Raw genomic sequence first — 20,558 nt, 5'->3', positions numbered from 1 at the left:
TTTAAGGTGCACGGTTCGGAGTGGTTCGAACGGGGGCCCTTTAAGAGCGTCTAGGACAGTAGCTAGGTCCCAGATCGGCACTGAGGGGGGTCGTGAAGGGTTCATCCTCCTAGCGCCCCTTAGGAAACGAATAATTAGGTCGTTTCTTCTCAATGGACGTTCCATTACAGGGTCGTGTGACGCTGTGATGGCCACCACATATACTTTGAGCGTGGAGGGGGTACGGCCCGCCTCCAGAAGCCCTTGTAGAAAAGCGAGTACGTTCGTAATCTCGCATGTTTCAGGGTTCAGGCCCTTGGCATTACACCAGTCACTGAACACTTTCCATTTCTGAGCATATAAGCGTCTCGTGGAGGGCGCCCGCGCCTCAGCGATGGCTTTTAGTGCGCCGCTCGTGAGGTTCCTGGGAACCCGTTGAGAGGCCATGCATGAAGGGCCCACAGATCGGGGCGGGGATGAAATATCATCCCACTGGCCTGACTGAGGAGGTCTGGTCTCAGTGGAATCGGCCGTGGTGCAGATTGCATTTGCATCAGATCTGGAAACCATGTTTGGTTCTTCCAGAGTGGGGCTATCAGAAGCACTGCGTTTTTCTCCTCTCTGACCCAACTGATGACCTGTGGCAGCATCGCGATCGGGGGAAAGGCATATAAGGGGCGGCTCGGCCAGCTCTGGGCGAGTGCGTCCGTGCTTTTCGTGAAGAAAAGAGAGCAGTGTGCGTTCTCCTTGGAGGCGAAGAGGTCGATCTCCGCTTTGCCAAAGGTTTTCCATAACCACTGAATTGTCAGCGGGTTGAGAGCCCATTCTCCTGGGAGAATCTTGTCTCTGGATAGCATGTCTGCCCCCTGGTTCAGGGCGCCTGGCACATGCGCTGCTCTCAGCGAGCGCAAGTTGTGCTGGGACCATAAAATGAGTCTCCTGGCCATTGAATGCATGGAGCTCGACCCGAGTCCACCCTGGCGATTTATGTACGACACTACCGTCATGTTGTCCGTTCAGACCAGGACGTGTTCGTTTTTTTAGATGTGGAAGCAGGGCTCTGAGAGCCAAAGCGACCGCTTTCATCTCCAGACAGTTTATGTGTAGGCGCTTCTCCGGGTTTGACCAAAAGCCGGAGACAGGCCTGCCCTTGTAAAGGGCCCCCCAGCCTATTTTGGAGGCATCTGTCGTTATCATCTTTCTCCTTGTGTTCACACCCAGACTCACGCCTGACTGGTACCAGTCGGCGGCTTTCCAGTGCGTCAGGGCTTTTATACTGCCGTGGTTCGCTCTGACTAAAAGGTGGCCCGAACGCCACGCGTGAGAAGGGACGCGGCTCTTGAGCCAGCGTTGAAGAGGGCGCATATGCAACAATCCTAGCTGGAGTACGGCCGATGCTGAGGCCATGAGACCGAGCATCCTCTGAAACCGCTTGACGGGGGGGCGCGCTCTGATGAGAGACACGCTGTCATTTGCATCGAGTCTAGAACTATTCCCAGGAAAGGAATGCTCTGGCTGGGAGATAGTATGCTTTTTGCAAAATTGATTCTTAGACCCAGGCATTTTAAATGGCTGATAATCCAAGATCTGTGTGTTATTAACTGACTCTCTGATTGTGCTAGGACCAGTCAATCGCCGAGATAATTCAGTATTCGCACTCCCCTTCGTCTCAAGGGGGAAAGTGCTGCATCCATACATTTCGTGAATGTACGGGGAGCCAGGGACAGGCCGAACGGAAGTGCTGTGTACTGGTAAGACTGTCCCTCGAAAGCGAATCTCAGAAAAGGCCTGTGATGAGGCGCTATTGGAATGTGAAAGTAAGCATCTTTCAGATCCACTGAGAGAAACCAATCTCCTGGGCGTACTTGCGCGAGGATATGCTTGGTTGTTAACATTATGAACGAGCGAATCATTAGTGCTTTGTTCAGGTGTCTGAGATCTAGGATGGGGCGGAGACCGCCATCCTTTTTCGGGACGAGAAAATAGCGGCTGTAAAAACCTTCCTCGCTCATAGAGGGGGAACAGTTTCCACAGCGCCCTTTTCTATTAGTTTGCGCACCTCGGTGCGTAGAACATGTGAACACTCTTTTCTCACTTTCGTCTCGACCACAGTCGTAAAACGTGGTGGTCTGCGAGCGAACTGGAGCGAGTATCCGTGCTTTACTATATTCAATACCCATTTCGGCATATCTGGAATGTTTTCCCATGCCGCTGCGTGTACAGATATGGGCTGAATACAGGCTAGGGGCGGGCCGCTGTGACGTAGAGACCCGGCCAGCGAATCGCCTGAGCTCATAGCTCTCAGAGGCGCGGGCGCGCGCTGAGCAGCTGAGTGAATGGGCGCGTGTGTGATTACAACAGCGCGCGCTGTGTCTGTAAAACTCGCAGCCTGAGCTGGGGTTGTGTTTGACACTGTAAGGACAGTGTTTATAAGTGGGGGTGCATAAACAGTGGTAGGCACACTCGTCACTTTTATAATGTTTCCCGCTTTTACTGGGGGTGAATTTATAACTGTGTGAACAGTGCTTGTGTGTAGTGGTGCGTACATGACCGTAGGCACGTGATCTACATTCATGGGGCGCGCAGCCTGAGCTGGGAATGAATTTGCCACTGTTTTGACAGTATCTGGGAATGCACACTTTGTGGACATGTGAACCCTTAGTGACATTTGCACTAAGGCGTTTGTTTGCAGGTGAGCGAGCTCTTTGACTGGCCCATTGACTGCTGTATGGACATATCCAGCCGCCTGTAAGGGGACTGGGTAATGTTTGAGCTTTTGCAGAGAGAGTGGTCCGGCTTTTGCGAGACACGCACTCTCTCTTCAAATTCCTGTGGCTAGGACGGCTTTCGAGGCTCAGGGTTCAGCACAATCTTGGGCCGAGGACCCCGTCGCTCAGAAGGCGGCTTGCGGTTGTGAGAGTGCGAGTGGCGTCGAGCGTCAGCCTGAGGCGCGGGCTGAGAGGCGGTGGGAGCTGTTCTAGCCCGCTGCGGCTGCGGCGGTCTCTGTCTGCTCTGCGATGAGCTGGAGCGCTTGGGCAGGAAATGGCGCATAGCTTGTGAAGCGTTCTGTGCCTCAGTGAAGCGTTCGGCGAAACCCTTAACCGCCGGTCCAAACAGCCCGCTGGTGGAGATAGGCGCGTCGAGAAATGGCGCCTTATCCGCGTCCTTCATCTCCGTCAGAGTTAACCACAGATGGCGCTTGAGAACAGTCAAGTTAGCCATGGCACGGCCAATAGACTGGGCGGTGGCCTTCGTGGCTCGCAGAGCTATATCAGTTGCGCTGCGTAGGTCCCTGAAGGCTTCGGGTTCGGGGCCAGACTCGTCCATAGAGCGGAGAAGCTTGGCTTGGAACACTTGAAGTACCGCCATTGAGTGAAGCGCTGATGCAGCTTGGCCGGCGGTGGCGTAGGCTTCGAGGGGTGGGAAGCTTTGGCTTTCCATCCGGTGGTGGAGGGCGGGCAGAGATGATTGGCCACGGCCTCCTCGAGGGGCGGTGTTCCCTCCTAGCCTCTTTCCTTCGCGCCGTCCACAGAGGAGAGCGAAGAAGAAAAAGAAGGCTTTAGGCGCGCAGAGTGGGGTCTTTCCACGACTTGGTGAGTTCGTTGTGAACTTCCGGGAAGAAGGGAGAAGGCCTTTGCCGAGGGGCCTGCTGGCGCCCCTGCAGAAACCACTCATCCAGTCGGCTCCGGGTTGGTTCTTCGGGAGAAGACCAATCGAGCCCGAGGTCTTCCACGGCCTTAGAGAGGACACGGATAATCTCGGTATCCATGGTGGAGCCCCCGCTCGTGCTAGCTAGCGTTGACGGGGCGGGGTCGAGAGTGGAGCCCGGCCAGTCGTCCGATGCAGCGTCGATGGACAAGCTGTCATCCATTCCCCCATCGTCCGCGGACGCGCCGAAAGTAACAAGGCCCACCGCTCTGCTAGAGGGGTGTGGGTCCGGCTGGGTGAACTGAACCGGCGGTGGGGAAGGCAAGAGCGGCGGTGAAGCACGCGGAGACTGGCTCGGAGTGACGTCACTGAGCTCAGGTTCAGGAAGCCTCTGTGAGCGGCGCTTTTTCTTAGTGCGCGGCTCAAACAGAGGGGTGGCGGCGATGGGCTCGCTCACGGCGAAAGCGGCGAGGCGAGCCCGCAGTGCGGAGAGACCCAGGTCATCACATTCCGGGCATCCGCCCTTGGTCAAAGCAGCTTCTGCGTGGTCCCGGCCCAGGCAGCGAGCGCAGATGATGTTACGATCCCCGTCCGGGAGAAGGTCTCTGCACGACGTGCAGGAAGGCATTTGAAACAACGCCTCAGAAAATTGCTCTTTTACAAGTGTCGCGGGGCGAACAGATGTAAAGATACTTGCGTGTGTGGCACGCCGGATGGCTCAGTAGGATGACGTTCGAAGGCGGCTGAAGGTGCCGACGTCCTCGTAGCAATCCCGCTGGTATGCTTTTCGACGGCGGCGAGGGCTTCAATAATCCGGAGAATCCAGCGAAGAAGGTGTTCGCTGAAGGAGATTAAATCTAAAGAACTCTCATGACGGGGCGCCCAATTAATAGCTCTTGGCCACGCCCATCTTGGCGGGCTCTGACGCGCGTGGGCGCGAAGCGCGCTCATTGGTCGCGCATTCAGAGTCGCCCCGTCATTGGTTCGAGCAAGTTGCCGCAGCACAGCCAATGACCGAGCTTCCTTCGTTCATTGCTGTCAGCTGTGCAGCTGCAATGCGTTTTACATAAAGACTTCAATATTCTCGAGAAAAGGAGTTTTCCCATAGCGTAAGCTACTTACGCAATAGGAGAGACCTCTCGAAAGGGAACAATATTACTCTGAAATATTATTACACTGTTCTAATTTAATACATTTTTAAAATGTAATTTATTCCTATAATTGCAAAGCTGAATTTCAACATTGTCACATTATGCTTCAAAAATGATTCTAACATGCTGATTTGCTGCTGAATATTTTTGTGAACAGTGTTTTTCATGAATAGAATGTTCAAAAGAACAGGATTTATTTGAAATAAAAATATTTTCTTACAAGTTTTGTTGAATAAAAGATTTAATTTCTTCAAAAAAAAATCAAATTGACCCCAACCCTTTGAATAGTTTCCATAATATGCAAGTGATTTCAGTGAAAGCATCTGAGAAAATGCTGAAATGTAACTGAGAAATCAATTGAAGTCTCCTGAGCTAAGAAAGGATATCCTTTGAGCAATACATTTTTTCTTTGGGCTTGAAATGTTACCACGTAAAGCCACCCTGGTTGTTAAAAACAAGACAAAAAAAACCCAGGGAAAACCGAGGAGAATTTGGCATTTTGGCCCTTTTGACTCTTTCTTTCAGATGTTAACACTGAAAAGTGCATCACAGTTTCTACAACTGTAAGAAGCGTATAAATATTTCATGAGGCAAGCCTTTAGGCGAAACAGGAGGGAACTGAACCCCTTTCAAGATTACAAGTGTAAAACTTTGCTTAACCCAGGGTTACTTTTCACATCCCCTGCCCACACTTTCATGTCATGTCCAATGTATGAACGGAAGAAACCCACAACAGGAAATTTCCATTAGCCACTTCCTGAAGCCAATCAGCAGGCTAATTTTTTTCAGCCAGACCCTTCCATACTGGAGAATGTTCAGAAAAGCCTTTATGCACAAGTACACGTGTGTTTTAGTGTCATTTTATCTCTCATTGAAACTAGGCCAATAATACATTCTGAACGCACGCAAATGCAGTTTACCTTCACTTAAAGTTACTTAAACACCCACAACATCTGACGTGATCATCTATTGAATGTGTATTTCTTTGTATATACGTGTGTGTGTGTGTGTGTAGTCTATCCAGGACATTATAAAAATTTTGACATTTTATTTAAATGATTTCTACTGTAAAACTACCATCCACAGTCACGATGAGAAAGTGCTTTATACATAAATCACGCATACCGACTCTCAATTTCTCCTTTTTCTCTTTATAGTCAGGGGAGATGAGTCATGGATTCGTCCTACTCGCCACGTATACACTCTCCTTCCTGTCATTTATTGCAGAGGTTTTTTTTCTTCTAGCTTTGAGTGTTTGATGGCACTAATGAGGATACTTGTTCGAGAAAATAGGTTCATAAGCTTTGGAAGAAAATTAATGACAAACGTATTTGAAACAACAAAGCTTTTTGAATTGAATTGAAAAAAAATATCCATTGCATTAACTGTTTGCACTTAAAAATCTGCTTGCTCGAATTTGTAAAGTGAAAAAAAAAGGACCGAAAATTACCCGTAGAATTTCTTTTTATAATGAAAGTATGTGTGATATGTTTTTAATGGAAATATTCACAGCTTAAATATACGACGATGTTGAATTTCAGCCCATAAAAATGCAAGCCCTAAAAATACATTGCATTAAAATGCAAGCACGGTTAATGCAATGCATATTCTTTTCAATTAATTCAATTCACAGGCTTTTTTATTCACAGTCATCGTTATTTTACTTCCATATAAGACCTGCATCGTTTGACAGATTCATCAATAATGGGAACATCCACAATGTGTTAAATAAGCTCTACAATGTTTCCATTAATTCATCATGCTATCCATTCAGCTGACTCAATCAGCCTCTGCTGTGTCTCCATGTCCAACACAGGTCAAGCAGATCATGGAGGAAGCAGTAACAAGGAAGTTTGTTCATGAAGACAGCAGCCATATTGTCTCATTCTGTGGTAAGTCAAAAATCATTGAACCATTTAGCAGAAATGCGTTAGTAGAAAAATTTTCTTTCTTTCAAACCCCAATTCCCTACTCATGTATTTTGCTGTATTTTAAAGCATTGCAGCCTGAAAAAAATGAAGTGTTTTATTGCTCAAATTTTGCCTTTTCATTTTATTGATTATTTTTTTTCAGCTACACTGCAAGATTACCTGGTGCAGATATTCTCATTTAGAAAGAGTTTTCAAACATGGGGTTAACAGTACTAAGTGAAAGCATAAACTATACTTTAGTTACTGGTTCTTGGTTATGGTTAATTTACATGTCAACTTGGTCTCAAGTTAAATCTAAAAAAATAAAAATTGAAAAAGAAAGTATAGCATTAATAGAGCTTTAAAATTAATGTGGATAGCATAATATAATTTGGTCCTTGAAAAACTTGATGCAAAATGTTTGAGTTCATTGAAATATATACACTACCGTTGAAAACTTTGGAGTCAGTAAGATTTTCTTTTGTGTTTTTTAAAGAAGGGTGCATTTATTTAATAAAAAATACAGTAAAGACATTAATATTGAGAAAGATAATTACAATTTCAAATAACTGTTTTCTATTTTAAAATGCAATTTATACCTGTGATGGACAAAGCAGAATTTTCCAGTCTTCAGTGTCACATGATCCTTCAGAAATCCTACTTATATGCTGATTTGCTGCTTAAGAAACATTTATTATTTTCTTGAAAGTTCAAAAGAAAAGCATTTATTTGAAACATAATTTTTTGTTACATTATAAATGTTTTACTGTCGATCAATTTCATCCTTGCTGTATGAAAGAATTGCTGAATTTTATCATTGCATTTCATATTGTTTTTACCCTTGCTGTCTGTGAACCTGTGAAATATCAGTTTTTCTGTGTGTTTGCCGACTTTGGTGTCTTTACCAATCTGAGAAGTTTGTAACATTGTAGAGATGTTTTATGAGACTTGATGTAGGGCTGGGTGATATGGCCAAAAAATCATATCTCGGTATTTTTTGGTTAAATGGCGATATACAATATATATCTCGGTAGCCTACTTTCTACGTTTTTCTGTTTGGATAAAGAAAATCTGTATTTAATTTAAAAAAAATGTTATTTCACATCCTGCTTAATGATATCCAAACAACGTTGACATAGATAATGGAAACAAATAGGGAATGCAATGTAGGCTATGCAATATATTATGTGCTAAAAAGTGGTTAAAATCACATTACATTTTAACATTACAATCTAAAAACAAAAATAATGCTTTTGTTTTTAAAATGACTAAAGGCTAAACTAGAAATGAAAATAAAAACAAAAGCACAAACTAATTATATTAGCCTGCATTTGATTACCCCATAATGGTCACTTTCATAAAAATATACTTGTGGGTTTAAAATTCCACATTTGACACATTTATTGTCTCCAACAACAAATATTTTAGCAATATGTAGGCTATATTTTAGTCAGAATTATTTCGCTACTATTCTGTTGTGCTCTGTCTGTTTGGCGCGCATGCACGTGGCAGCGCTCATTAACGGAAGCTAGAATTTTAGCGGAGATTTAGCCTACTTGCAGAGGGCTCGTCCTCTCCGGACAGTGAAAGGGACATATTTGTTTGACTTTCTAACATTTACAGATGGAGAATATACCTGTGAAATGTAAGTTAAGCACTGAGGAAAGCACCACGTCTCAAACGCATTAAACAGCGCACGTATTTATCTGTCAGTCAGCAACTGTCCGAGCATCTGACAGGGCAAGCTGCTTTAAACTTGTTAACTATATCTTACCAGTTATTTTGAAGCGCGTAATATAAGCTTGTGTCATGTTTAGGACAAATTGTACTATGTAATTTCACTGCAGAAGCTCACACTGCGTCCTCCGGTATTTTTCAGATGTGCTCGTATCAAACTACTGTATCCATATAAACCGTATTGCCTCATTCCATATCGTTTTTAAAAAAAATATCGATATATTGTACAAACTCGATATACCGCCCAGCCCTACTAAGATGCATGTTAGATTATTAGGGGGTTTCACCAAAAATATAAATAAATATCCATTTACTCTCCATTTAATCTTACGTGTTTAATAATTTCAAGGAGAAACAGTCGAGATGTTAAAGGGGTCATGAATTGAGAAATCTAATTTTCCTTGATCTTTTGTCATGTAAGAGGTCATTGTACTATAAAAACTTCCTACAAGTTTCAGAACTCAAAAATTGCTTGTTAGTCCAACAACAGCTTTTATTGAATCCAAGCTCTGAAAATAACTTGTATCGGATTTTGTCACATTATGACATAATATTGCGACAAAAGACTTTGCAGAATCAGATCAATGCCTACTTCTACATCATCCATCGCATTTTTGTCCTGTAGCAAATCAGCTCTATGAAATATTAATAATCAATAATAACTGGTTATAACTGATTATGAATATTTGGATTAGTTAATATAATTAACTTAATGTAGTAAAATTAGTTTTTCAATCAACCCACCTGTTTGTCCCGTGAATTATTTTAGAATTTAGAATTTATTGATTCTAAGAAATATTTATTTCCGGGGAAGGGAAATGTCTTTCTTACTGTACAGTACTATTAAGAGCATGTAGTCATAATGTAAATTGTAAAGTAAACTTCGTATGCAAGCAGAGAATCAGAATTGTGCACAAGTTTTATAAACAAAAACACGAAAACATAACTAACATACAAACAATTAAACGTTCATTCATGCATGCATAGGTAGATGGTAAAAGTGACAGAATGAAACCGGAGGTTAGGAAATGGAACTATGGAAAAGATCCATTTAACTATGAAAAGAACCATCAATATTATCATTTTCAAAGCACCTTCTTAAATCATACTTGCATGGCCTTGCAGTGGACACAATTCTTGAAGTTGTTGAAAATTGAACTTGTTGATGGTTCAGTGAGTGTCAAATGTTGAAGTTGCAATCGTTTTCTTCTCCGTTGGATGAAGAAGATAATATGATGAACTTGAGTGGTTATTTCGACTCTGTTCCCATGGCTGGAGTGCAGATAGTGGCCTGCTGGCCCTGGGCCTGAGGGGACATGCAGAGCAAATGGTGGGAGTTGCGATGGACTTCTTCTGCGTTGAATGAAGATGTTTTGCCAAACTCCTGAGGTTGTCCTTGATTCTGTTGAGCTTGAGAAGGTCCTCTCTCTCCTGAATGAGCACATGGCTGGTTTGGTCAAGGCCTGGGGCCTGCTGAGGTCATTCAGGACAACACAGCACCACGAACGTACCGAGAAGTCAAGAAAGCCAAAGATCCTTCTTGCCCATGTTCAGAATCAGAATCAGAATCAGAATCAGAATCAATTTTATTGCCAAGTAATGTTGTGCACATACAAGGAATTTGCTTTGGTAATAAGATGTTACCGAGGCTGCTATATCAGCGCCAACTTGAGAAAAAAATACAGCATGACATGAGGAGAGGTGAGGAGAAAAAAGGCGACCCCCAGACTATGCTCCTGTAAGGAGAACAGTCTGGGAACAGGAAAAAACACCTCAGCAACATTAGCACATAAACAGTACACTCTACAAACAAGACATTGCAACATGGTGGGGAGTGGGGGATGGAGGTAGTCCAGCCCAGGCAAGCAGCATCCGGTCCTGCAGCCATTATGGCGCTGGTCACAGACCCGCCTGTCAGACTGGGGGTACGAAGCGGCGAAGCCGTGGGATGGGGTGTGGGTTAGGTGCATATCTGTGTATGTGTAAGTTCATGTGTGTGTAGGCCTGGAGAGAGTCGCTAAGCCAGCACCATAATCTAGGAGCCTCAGTCCGCAGGATTGTCATAGCGATACACAGCAAGTTGCCATGGAGACAACCATGATCATGTCCCAGGCAGAGTCAACAATCAGCAGGTGTCTGAGGAGTCGGGGAAGGAATGCAAGAGCGGCTCACTGCAGTGCTCTTCCGGGAGAGTTGTTGTTCCAGCAGGGGCCTTGGCCAAGGCCAGTGCTGGTAGGGGGGTGCCGAAACAGATAAGATTGGGATTGTTTGGTCTTCGGGCGAGTAGCCGCATCCAATTTATACCGCTATTCTCCTGGTCCGTTTTGGTCTCTGAAACGATCCATTTGCCTTTGCAAAGCTGTGAGCTTCTCCATGATGTTATCCATATTGTGGTTCATAGACCCAGTCTGAGTGCTGACAGCTCTGCCCACCGCTTCAATCATCACGGGCAGCCTTGCGGGGCTTTTGACAGCTGTCACCGTCTGCTTAGTTCCTCGATAAACCAGGGCAATGCCTAATCCAATCGGCAGAAGACCTGTTATCATGGTGCCGAATAGGTAGATATCTTCAACGTCCTCCACGGAAAGAGCCGCCAGACACACGACCCGCCACCTCTCCCACGCGTCCATCGTGTAGCCAGCTGCGAACGTCCCGGCAGGGCAGTCAGGTTCCCCCGAACCCAAGCTTCTCGTCGAGAAGATGGTGTCAATTGCGTTGAGAGACCAGTTGATCAAATCCATAATTTCTTGGTTTTGGAGAGCAGTGTAGCGAGAGTCTCTCAAAGTACAAGACAGTAGACGTGACGAGAGAAGCAAAGCAGGAGAGGTGAGGGGAGGGAGAGGGAGAGAAAATGCGACCGCCTTCGTTGAGAGCCAAGAGGGAAATCAGGGATCAGATCCCAGAGTGAGTTTTAAATATTATTTGGTACCTAAAACAAATAATTGTGTGTGTGATTTGTCTCAGTCGTTACAGTCCCCACCCACTGGCACGTTTGTGAGATGAGAAGGAGAGATCTAAAGGATCCTAATTTCCCACTAGAGCCCCTTTCACACAGAGATTCCGGAAAATACACGGATAAAGCGAACCGGGATTTGACCCGGGTTCGTTTGATTTTGGTTCATTCACACTGTGAATGATTTTCCAGATTTTCCGGAATCAGAGAGTGCGTTCACACACAACTCGTAAAAATCCCGTAAAGACACGTGACATCGATGTGACATGTAATGTCTCAGCAGCGTCTATAGTTTGCTTATGAGCTGCGATTTCTCTCTCTCTGAAACCACGCTTGTGCATTTTTCTCTCTCTGAAGTGAAACCACGCTTGTGCATTTTTTTTCTCTGATTCGGTCATAAACTAGCGCATTACGTACCGTTTCACTTGCCTGCTTTCACTTCACTTCAGCGTCATCATTACGACACGGTATTGATTACAGCTTGTTCACAGCGCACGTTCCGGGACTGATCCCGGGAATGTTACTAGGTCCCCAACCTGGCATCGATCCCGACATCAATCCCGGGTCGTGTCTGGGTTCACACAGAGGGCGTTCTGGCAATTTCCCAGCAAATTTCCCGGGATCAACGCGCTGTGTGAAAGGGGCATAGGAAAGTGGTTATTTATTTTCAACTATGTGAATGTCTCAGTAGAGCATTATTTGTTTGTTCAGGTACATTTCACTGAATTCTTTGGTAAATCAGTCGCAATTTCAGTGCAGCCTTTGCAAAGATACTTTTACTGTAAAATATGAACCGTACAGTAATCCTACAACATGTAAGTAAAGGTATTAATTCTAATGCATAATCTGTGATCAGCGATTTCTGATATGTAATGATTAATGTACAGTCAGACGTTCTTTGTCTCATTGTTTATTGCGGTTTATGTGTCAGTAAATTAAGACAGTGACTAAACAATCAACTTCACATTGTTTCTCTTAGTAGCATGAAAATAATCTGTTATTGAAATTGATTAAATTATGTACAGAAAGTGATCAAAGGCTCCGTTTATAATCTCTGGAGCTGTCAATCACACAGCGCAAGTTTATCAGTGACTGAGTTCTGGACTTTCACCAAAACTCTCGTTATAATCAATGACATTGTCTACACTACACAACTAATCTTTTATTTGCAATGTGTTTTCAGTTATGATGGAAGCATTTGTGAGAGTGCAGAAATCGAGTTGCAATGACGAGATCACTGTATTCATGCGCTCAACAGACATGTCTGTCATCGGCTTGTCACTGATTTCATGCAACGGGATTAGATCTAAATACTAAATATAGTGCTACAATAAACACTTTTTCACGATTAGTTAATTTTGATAGCTGTAATAGTAAAAACTTAGTAAAAGATTTCAAGAGAGTTCCACATGTAATACTTATTTCATATGCAAAGATATTAGCCAATCATACCAGTGGGTGTTTACATTCTCACAGCCGACACTTCTAACACAGCATTCAAATCAGAAGACGAAAATCAGTGTAGAAAATGGCCTTTTATTTCTAAATTATGACCTTTTTTTTTTACAAATCATAATAACATTATAAGTGATAACAAAATGCAGTTCATGACCACTTTAAAGAGATGTAATTTTTCATTTCCATGGGAGACTCTGGGGATCAGTTGTGTTTCAGTACTCGCCAAATGTTGGGCAGCATGATGGTTTGGCTAATTCCCAGGTAGAACATTCAACATTTAACTGGCCTTGGAAAGCGCCAAAGTGCATTAATGTCAGAGTGGGAGTAAAAGGAGAAGTGTCATGTTTATTGAGTGTAGATTAACATAGAGTGATAATTTCAACATATAGTGAATGTGTGATTGAGCATGCTGCAGTAAGTGCTACCCACTGTTTGTGAGCAGTAAATCTGTCCACATAATAAAGTTATCAATCTTCCACACACACTGACACACACACCTTCTCCGTTGCTGTGCAAATTCATATCAAGGTACCATAACATGATGTTTAATGATCGAGCGGTGCGTAAACAGAATAAATGAGTAGTCATTAATAATGCAGTTTCTGCCTGGTCATATTAACTGTGTTGGGTGAAGGCTTTATTGTCCTGTCCAGCTTTATTCACATTTGCATTTAACATGTTCTAAACAGCTTTTATCTCTCGTGTGCAAGGGAGGTGGCTGCATGGCAGAAGCCACTGCCTTTTTGTCCTCAAGGGTTGAGGTTAGTGTTGGGCGATGTGCTCCATAGTCATATCGTCCTATTGTCAGCCTGTGAGGAGGAGCGGGAGGGGATATTTTCTATCATTTTGCGAGCAAAGGTGTAGTTGATGAAGAAAAATGTCACGTTGCATAGAAATATTTCTCTAAAAATGCAATTTCCCAGTGATAACTCTTGTGCAACGTTTGCAATTGCATGCGTGTTAAGCAGGTAAAGGAGTCTCAAACCACAGTCAATTATTCCCTGAAGGTGAAAGCAAAAACTGACTCAGCTTTTGGCATCTGAAGCTGCACGGCAAATTATTTCTCTCATACACAACGAGAGTGGAATCTACCTCAGTGCTGATAACTGTATATCAATTATCTTAATTTATTGGCTTAATATTTCTTTTGTGGACCATAGATTAATGACTGTGAAAAAAATTTGAAGAATGTTTCGTGTTAAATGTTAAAAAATATTTATTTTATTGTCGTTGTTTGAAGCTGCATTTGACTTTCATCGATGTCTAATTATTGTGCTGTGTTTGGACCAAGCGGCAACCTCCCTGTCTCTCTCTTGAAACCAACACAGAAGTGAATTAAACTGCAAATCATAGACTGGCCACTTGAGGCTGGGAGCAAAAGTGAGTCAAATCTGTAATCTCCTCCATGTTAAAAAGCCCCACTTTACAGCAGAAAAAAATATGTTTACAGCCTGGTGTCTAAAATTGTTTTGGTCTATACAGCTTATTTTGCCGTTCATGACATCTGTGAGGGGGGTGAATTTTTTTTATAACTCATCCGTTTAAATTATATTAAGCCTTAAAATGCTGCATAATCAAGGGCGTGGCCACTTGAGTGACGGGTGGATTGCGCTGCTGTCTAGTCGTTTGTCTGCTCTCTGTTAGCATCACGTCACCCCAGCTGATTCCAGCTGCTGAACTTGCCATCTCTGCCGTGTTTATACTACTTTCGGTATTAATTCATAAAATGTAATACACGCCTTATACCTTCGCCCACGCCGTTGGATTCCGTCGTTGTCGAGTATCAAAAGAACAATCAGCGCTGTTCTTCAGTTGTTTTCTTCTGTGAACATGCACTCATGGATGGCCACACTCGTTCTGCGGTACCGTTGATCTTACTGAAAAGATAGACTATAATATGCTTATTTAACTTTTTAGTGTTAAATAAAAAGTACCGTCAGATGAAATCCTACAGGTGTCAGTGCTTTCTCTTAGTCTCTTAAATTAGCGTGGATTTCTAGTGCATTACTTGAACTTCTTAGGTAATATCTATCAGAATTTAAAATGGACTGAATAAAGCTCTCTATGAACTTGACGTGCGATGCCGCGCTGACCGAGATGTATGACTATAATGCGTTAAGAGCTCTCTCAAGTACTGGGGAGCTAAACCATTTGGTGCTTTGTAAGTAATCAGCAATATTTTAAAATGTATACGATGTTTAATAGGGAGCTAATGTAGTGTTGACAGAACCGGGCTAATATGGTAATACTTCCTGGTTCTGGTAAGAACTCTAGCTGCTGCGTTTTGGACCAGCTGTAGTTTGTTTATTAAGCGTGCAGGGCAATCATCCATAATAGCATTACAAAAATCTAGCCTTGATGTCATGAACGCATGAACTACCTGTTCCGCATTTGTCATTGAGAGTATATGAAGTAATTTAGATAAATTTTTAAGATGGAAAAATGTGGTTTTACAGATACTAGACACTTGACTTTCAAATTAAAGGTTGGTATCAAAGAGCACACCCAGGTTCCTAACCGAAGACGAGGACTTGACAGAGCAGCCATCGAGTGTTAGACAGTATTCTAAGTTAGTACGTGAGGACGTTTTTTGTCCAATAATTAGAATCTGTTTTTTCAGAATTAAGTAGTAGGAAATTTCTAGTCATCCAGTTTTTTACATCAGCTATGCATTCCGTTAAGTTTGTGAATTGGTAAGTTTCGTCAGGGCGTGAAGAAATATAGAGCTGAGTATAATCAGCATAACAGTGAAAACTAATGCCATGCTTCCTAATAATATCTCCTAAGGGTAGCATGTACAGAGTAAACATCAACGGTCCTAGTACTGAGCCTTGTGGTACTCCATACTGAACTTTTGATCGATAAGACATCTCTTCATTTACTACTACAAACTGATAACTGTCAGAAAAGTATGATTTAAACCATGCTAATGCAATTCCACTAATGCCAACACAATTTTCAAGTCTATTTAAAAGAATGTTGTGGTCAATGGTATCAAATGCAACACTAAGATCGAGGAACACTAATAGAGAGATACAACCATGATCGGGAATAAGAGCAAATTATTTGTGACTCTGATGAGAGCAGTTTCAGTACTACGGTATGGTATAAATCCTGACTGAAAATCCTTGCAGATACCATTTCTTTCTAAAAAAGGAACATAGTTGTGAGGATACTGCTTTTTCTAGTATCTTTGACAGAAAAGGTAGATTTGAGATCGGCCTGTAATTGACTAATTCTGTAGGATCAAGTTGTGTTTTTTTTAACAAGCGGTTTAATAGCCAGCTTAAAAGTTTTTGGTAGGTATCCTAATGACAAAGATGAATTCATGATATTAAGAAGAGGATCTATGACCTCTGAAAGCATCTCTTTCAATATCTTAGTCGGTATAGGGTCTAACATACATGTGTCACAGTATGGGTTTGTGTTTTCCTGGTTCACCACTTGAGGTCCTCTTCCCCCACAGTGTCAGTCACATTAGAAACTGCATTTCCCACAATCCTTGTCTGTTCTCATCATTGTTCAATGCACCCAGCTGTCACCCATTATGATTGTTAGCCTGTGTGTACAAGTACCCTGCTTGTTTAGTGTTTGTTACGGAGTCCTTGTCTTTTACCACACCACGTCTGAGGTCTGTTCTGTCTATTCATTGTTACTTGTGTTTGGATTGCGTATATGGATATTGACCCCTGCCTGGACTGTTTTGTGAGTATGGATTTCCCCATTAAAATTTACTGCATTATTGGATCTTTTGTGTTTCCTGAGTGTGGATCGTGACAACATGTTGTCGATTTAGATGATTTAACGAGTTTAGAAAATTCTTCCTCTCCAATAGCAATGAATGAATCAAATTTGTCCTCAGGGAGACTACAATGCACTGCCTGGTGCGATACTGTAGTAGACGGTTGTATAGTTATAATTTTCTCCTTGATATTATCAATCTTGTAAATAAAGAAGTTCATAAAGTCATTACTGCTGTGCTGCTTGGAAACGTCTGGGGTTGAAGTTTATTTTTCATTAATTTAGCCACTGTTTAAAATAAATATCTAGGGTTTTCTTTTCTTTTAATAGGGTTGAAAAATAAGCAGATCTACCAGCTTTTAAGGCCCATCTGTACGCATTGTGCTCTCTTTCCATGAAATGCGGAAAAACTCTAGTTTTGTTTTCTTCCAGTTGCGCTCCATTTTTCTGGCTGCACTCTTAAGGGCCTGAGTGTGCTGGTTGTACCACGGCGTTGGACTATTTTATTTAATCTTCTTTAAGCGCAAAGGAGCAACTGTGTCTAAAGTGCTGGAAAAGAGAGAGTCAAAAGTTTCTGTCGCAATATTGAGTTCTTCTAAGCTATCTGGGATGCTGAGGAGATGAAACTGATCAGGAATATTATTAGAAAGCGATCTGTAGTGGCAGAGTGATAGGTCTAACATATTTGTAACACAGAGTCGACTTTGCAGCCATGGCTAAATGAAGTATACACGAGATTAGATAATAATCTGAGATGTCATCGCTCTGCTGTAGAATTTCAACAGCATCAACATTGATTCCATGTGATAATATTAAATCGAGAGTATCTGCAGCCAGTACTAACTCTTGATAGAAAATCAGCAAATTCTTTAATAAAGTCTGTATGGTACCCTGGTGGCCTGTATACAGTAGCCAGAACAAATCTCAAACGTGATTTATCATTTACACTAGATAGTGTTACATTGAGCACCAACACTTCAAAATAATTATATTTAAAACTAGACTTCTCAGTAATTCTGAAGATATTACTATAAATTACAGCAACACCTCCCCCTTTGCCTTTCAGACGAGGCTCATGTTTATAACAGTAATCTTGCGGGGTGGACTCATTTAAAGTAATGTAATCATCTGGTTTTAGCCAGGTTTCTGTCAAGCACAGCACATCTAGGTTATAATCTGTAATCATATCATTAACAATAAGTACTTTTGAAGTAAGGGATCGAATATTCAGCAACCCAAGCTTTATCATTTGTTCATCCGTATTAAATTATGATCTTGATCAGCGGCTTATTTTTCCACCTGAGATTGCCACCACTAACCTCCGACCAGATATGGTTTTGTGGTCTGGATCAGCACGCATTGTTCAACTGTTAGAGTTAACAGTGCCATGGGAGGATGTTGTAGATGAGGCATATGAGAGGAAGAAACTGCGGTATGCTCGGCTGGCCACTGAAGCAGAACAGCGAGGATGGAGAGTCCGGGTTTATCCAGTGGAAGTGGGTTGTCGAGAATTTGTGGCACACTCTACAACTCGGTTCCTTAGAGACGTCGGATTCAGTGGCCAAGAGTTGCGTTGCACAGTAAAGAACTTCTCTGAAGCAGCAGAGAGGAGCAGCAACTGGCTGTGGTTGAGATGGAAAGATTCTGGCTGGCAGTGTGCAGGCCGCCACGCTACAGTTTCGAAGATTTCTTAAAAAACTCAAAGAGTCTGTTGGTTTAGTTGTATAGTTTGCATAGTAGTTACAGTTATTATGTCCTGTGTATTTTGCGTGAATGAGGATTGGTGTTTGGAAAGATATTGTGTTTTGCGGTAGTATGCCATACGGAACCGTTGCCACTGACCTGCTTTAACGACGGCAGTGGGGCTCGACAGCCTTATTCAAGCGGGTTGGCGCGTATGGTCGGGTTGCGGAGATTGTGAGAGATCGCGATTGTGTAAAGGTCAGTAAGCTGGGCTGAGTTCAGTGGGGGACGGAGGGGGGTGACTCTGGGACACCAGGGTCACTGTCGAGCCCTCTTGAGGTGTCGTGGTGGGCTAGTCGACGAAACACTGAGGACGGAAGGTGCCCACTTGAAGACCCTAGAGATGTCCCCTACTCAGCACAATCCAGACGGTTGTCATGCTGATACACTGGGGAGACCGCACTGTGGTTGCAGCCGTTGTGTGTGCTGACGCGCCAAATACCCTGCAGCCATTAACAACCAGACAGAAGGAGATTGACATCACCAGATAGAAAGAGGCGTAAATGGATGGAGAAGCATAGGTTACTGTAAAGCTACGTCTTAGTTGGTGCTTATCTTGGCGAAAGTCGAGTACAAATCAGCATGAAGTTTTAACATCTACTCTAGTGTAATGGAAATCAACCTGCTTTTTATTTGTTGAACATCAATTACATTTTTACCCTTAAATGGGTTTAGGAGTTTTTTTCATGTCCTAATTCGGGGAACAGACACAGTCTCTATATGATGATATCTGGGTGAACGAGGCTCTATGTGAAAGAATTTATCTGACCTCAGTGACGTGAGACAGCTAGCAGACGGTCGGTTTAGCCAGTCTGTCTGCTTCCTGACCTGAGCCCCAGATTGTCATGTTTGAGCTCTAAGACTATGTGCCATATTACTGGAGAGAAGAGCAGCACCATCCCGGGAGGGATGAATACCATCTCTTTTCAACAGGTCAGGTCTGCCCCAAAAACCTTTCCAATTGTCTATGAATTCTATATTATTTTGCGGACACCACTTAGACAGCTAGCCATTGAGTGAGCACAGTCTACTAAGTATCTCATCACTCCTTTGAATAGGAAGGGGGCCAGAGCAAATGGCCCCCTTCATGTAACAGGAAATAACAAGATCATCATCCAGTTAATTCCTTGACACCCTCAAGTATATAGCAAATAATTTTAGAGGACTAGTGTGTATATATGTACAGTTTTATATGTTTTGTGATTAGTGCCCTTTTTCTTGGTTTGGGCCACTGCCCCTAAAAATATCGGTGCACGGCCCTGCTGACAGCAATATTACCTTCCGTGGAATTTAATCAGCACAACTTTGTGAGGGGTCAAATGCTGTAGGCAGGTTTGAAATGTTTGTAAATTAGACTGTTTTTCTCTCTCTGCATCCAAGCAATTATTGTTCTCAAAAGTGTCTCGTTGGGATAGAAATACAACAAAACCTTGCAGTTAAAGCTCACAGAAACAGCTTGTGCAGACACTTTTTTTTAAATAATGTTTCGGAATAACACCAATCAAAGTAGCTTGGAAAATGCCTTTTGATAAATGGCCTCTAACTCGTTTTATTACGTGCCTGTAGCGGCAATGGGATTCGGTAGATGATTATAGGGCACGTGTGCATTGCTGGTTTCTGGTTTCAGCTGGTTGTTACTGTAATTCACTGAGTTCTGATTCACCGTGACTTTTTCTGCCCTGCTCTGTCTCCATCTCAAGTCCACTCAACTGTCTCCTGCCACATCACTGAACCTCTGCTGCTTGAAATACTGGAGGTCACTGAAGAGGCTAGTAAAGGAAAAACATCCCAAGTGAGATCTTTTTAATATTACAACAGCAATGAGATTTGATAGCTCTTTGCTGACTCCAAAATACTGCAGTAGTTTCACATGTGTATCATCCAGAGTTTCATCCAGAGATGAGGTCTTAACAACGTCTCAGACTGTGCCCAGATGTGCCAAGGTACAGTACCAATGTATGCAAGATTTCCATATAAACTCAAACATTTCTCATAAAATTCCTCAAGCTAAAAAAAAACACAATTGTCTAATTTGTGTCTTTTTATTTTTTCTAAGGAATCTGAGACAGAATTGATAAAGGAATAGTTGACACAAAAATGAAAATTCTGTCATTTCACTTCTTTGGATTTTGTCCATATCATAAAAGTTAATATGGTCCAATGTTGTTTGGGTTACTCTGGGTTCGGGCCAAACTCCGAGCTCGGAGCCCTCCCCCGGACAGCACGCCAAATACACAT

At 42.9% G+C, this 20,558-nt stretch overlaps 1 protein-coding gene across 2 annotated transcripts in view; it reads left to right on the top strand.

Annotated features, from left to right (window-relative positions):
• The window catches only part of sgsm1a (small G protein signaling modulator 1a), a 61,826-nt gene that overhangs the window by 15,223 nt on the left and 26,045 nt on the right, over positions 1-20,558 (top strand). For both annotated transcript variants that reach the window (XM_077241370.1, XM_077241369.1), the window contains exon 3: positions 6,595-6,670. In XM_077241370.1, the coding sequence (XP_077097485.1) occupies positions 6,595-6,670 (76 nt within the window). The remainder of the gene's footprint in view (positions 1-6,594; positions 6,671-20,558) is intronic.

The sequence above is a fragment of the Siphateles boraxobius genome, unplaced genomic scaffold, assembly GCF_051911475.1.
Source record: "Siphateles boraxobius isolate OS27281-9 unplaced genomic scaffold, OSU_SipBor_1 24, whole genome shotgun sequence".
Taxonomy (NCBI): domain Eukaryota; kingdom Metazoa; phylum Chordata; class Actinopteri; order Cypriniformes; family Leuciscidae; genus Siphateles; species Siphateles boraxobius.
The sequence above is the reverse complement of the archived record's forward strand: the minus strand, read 5'-3'. Positions and strand labels throughout refer to the sequence as shown.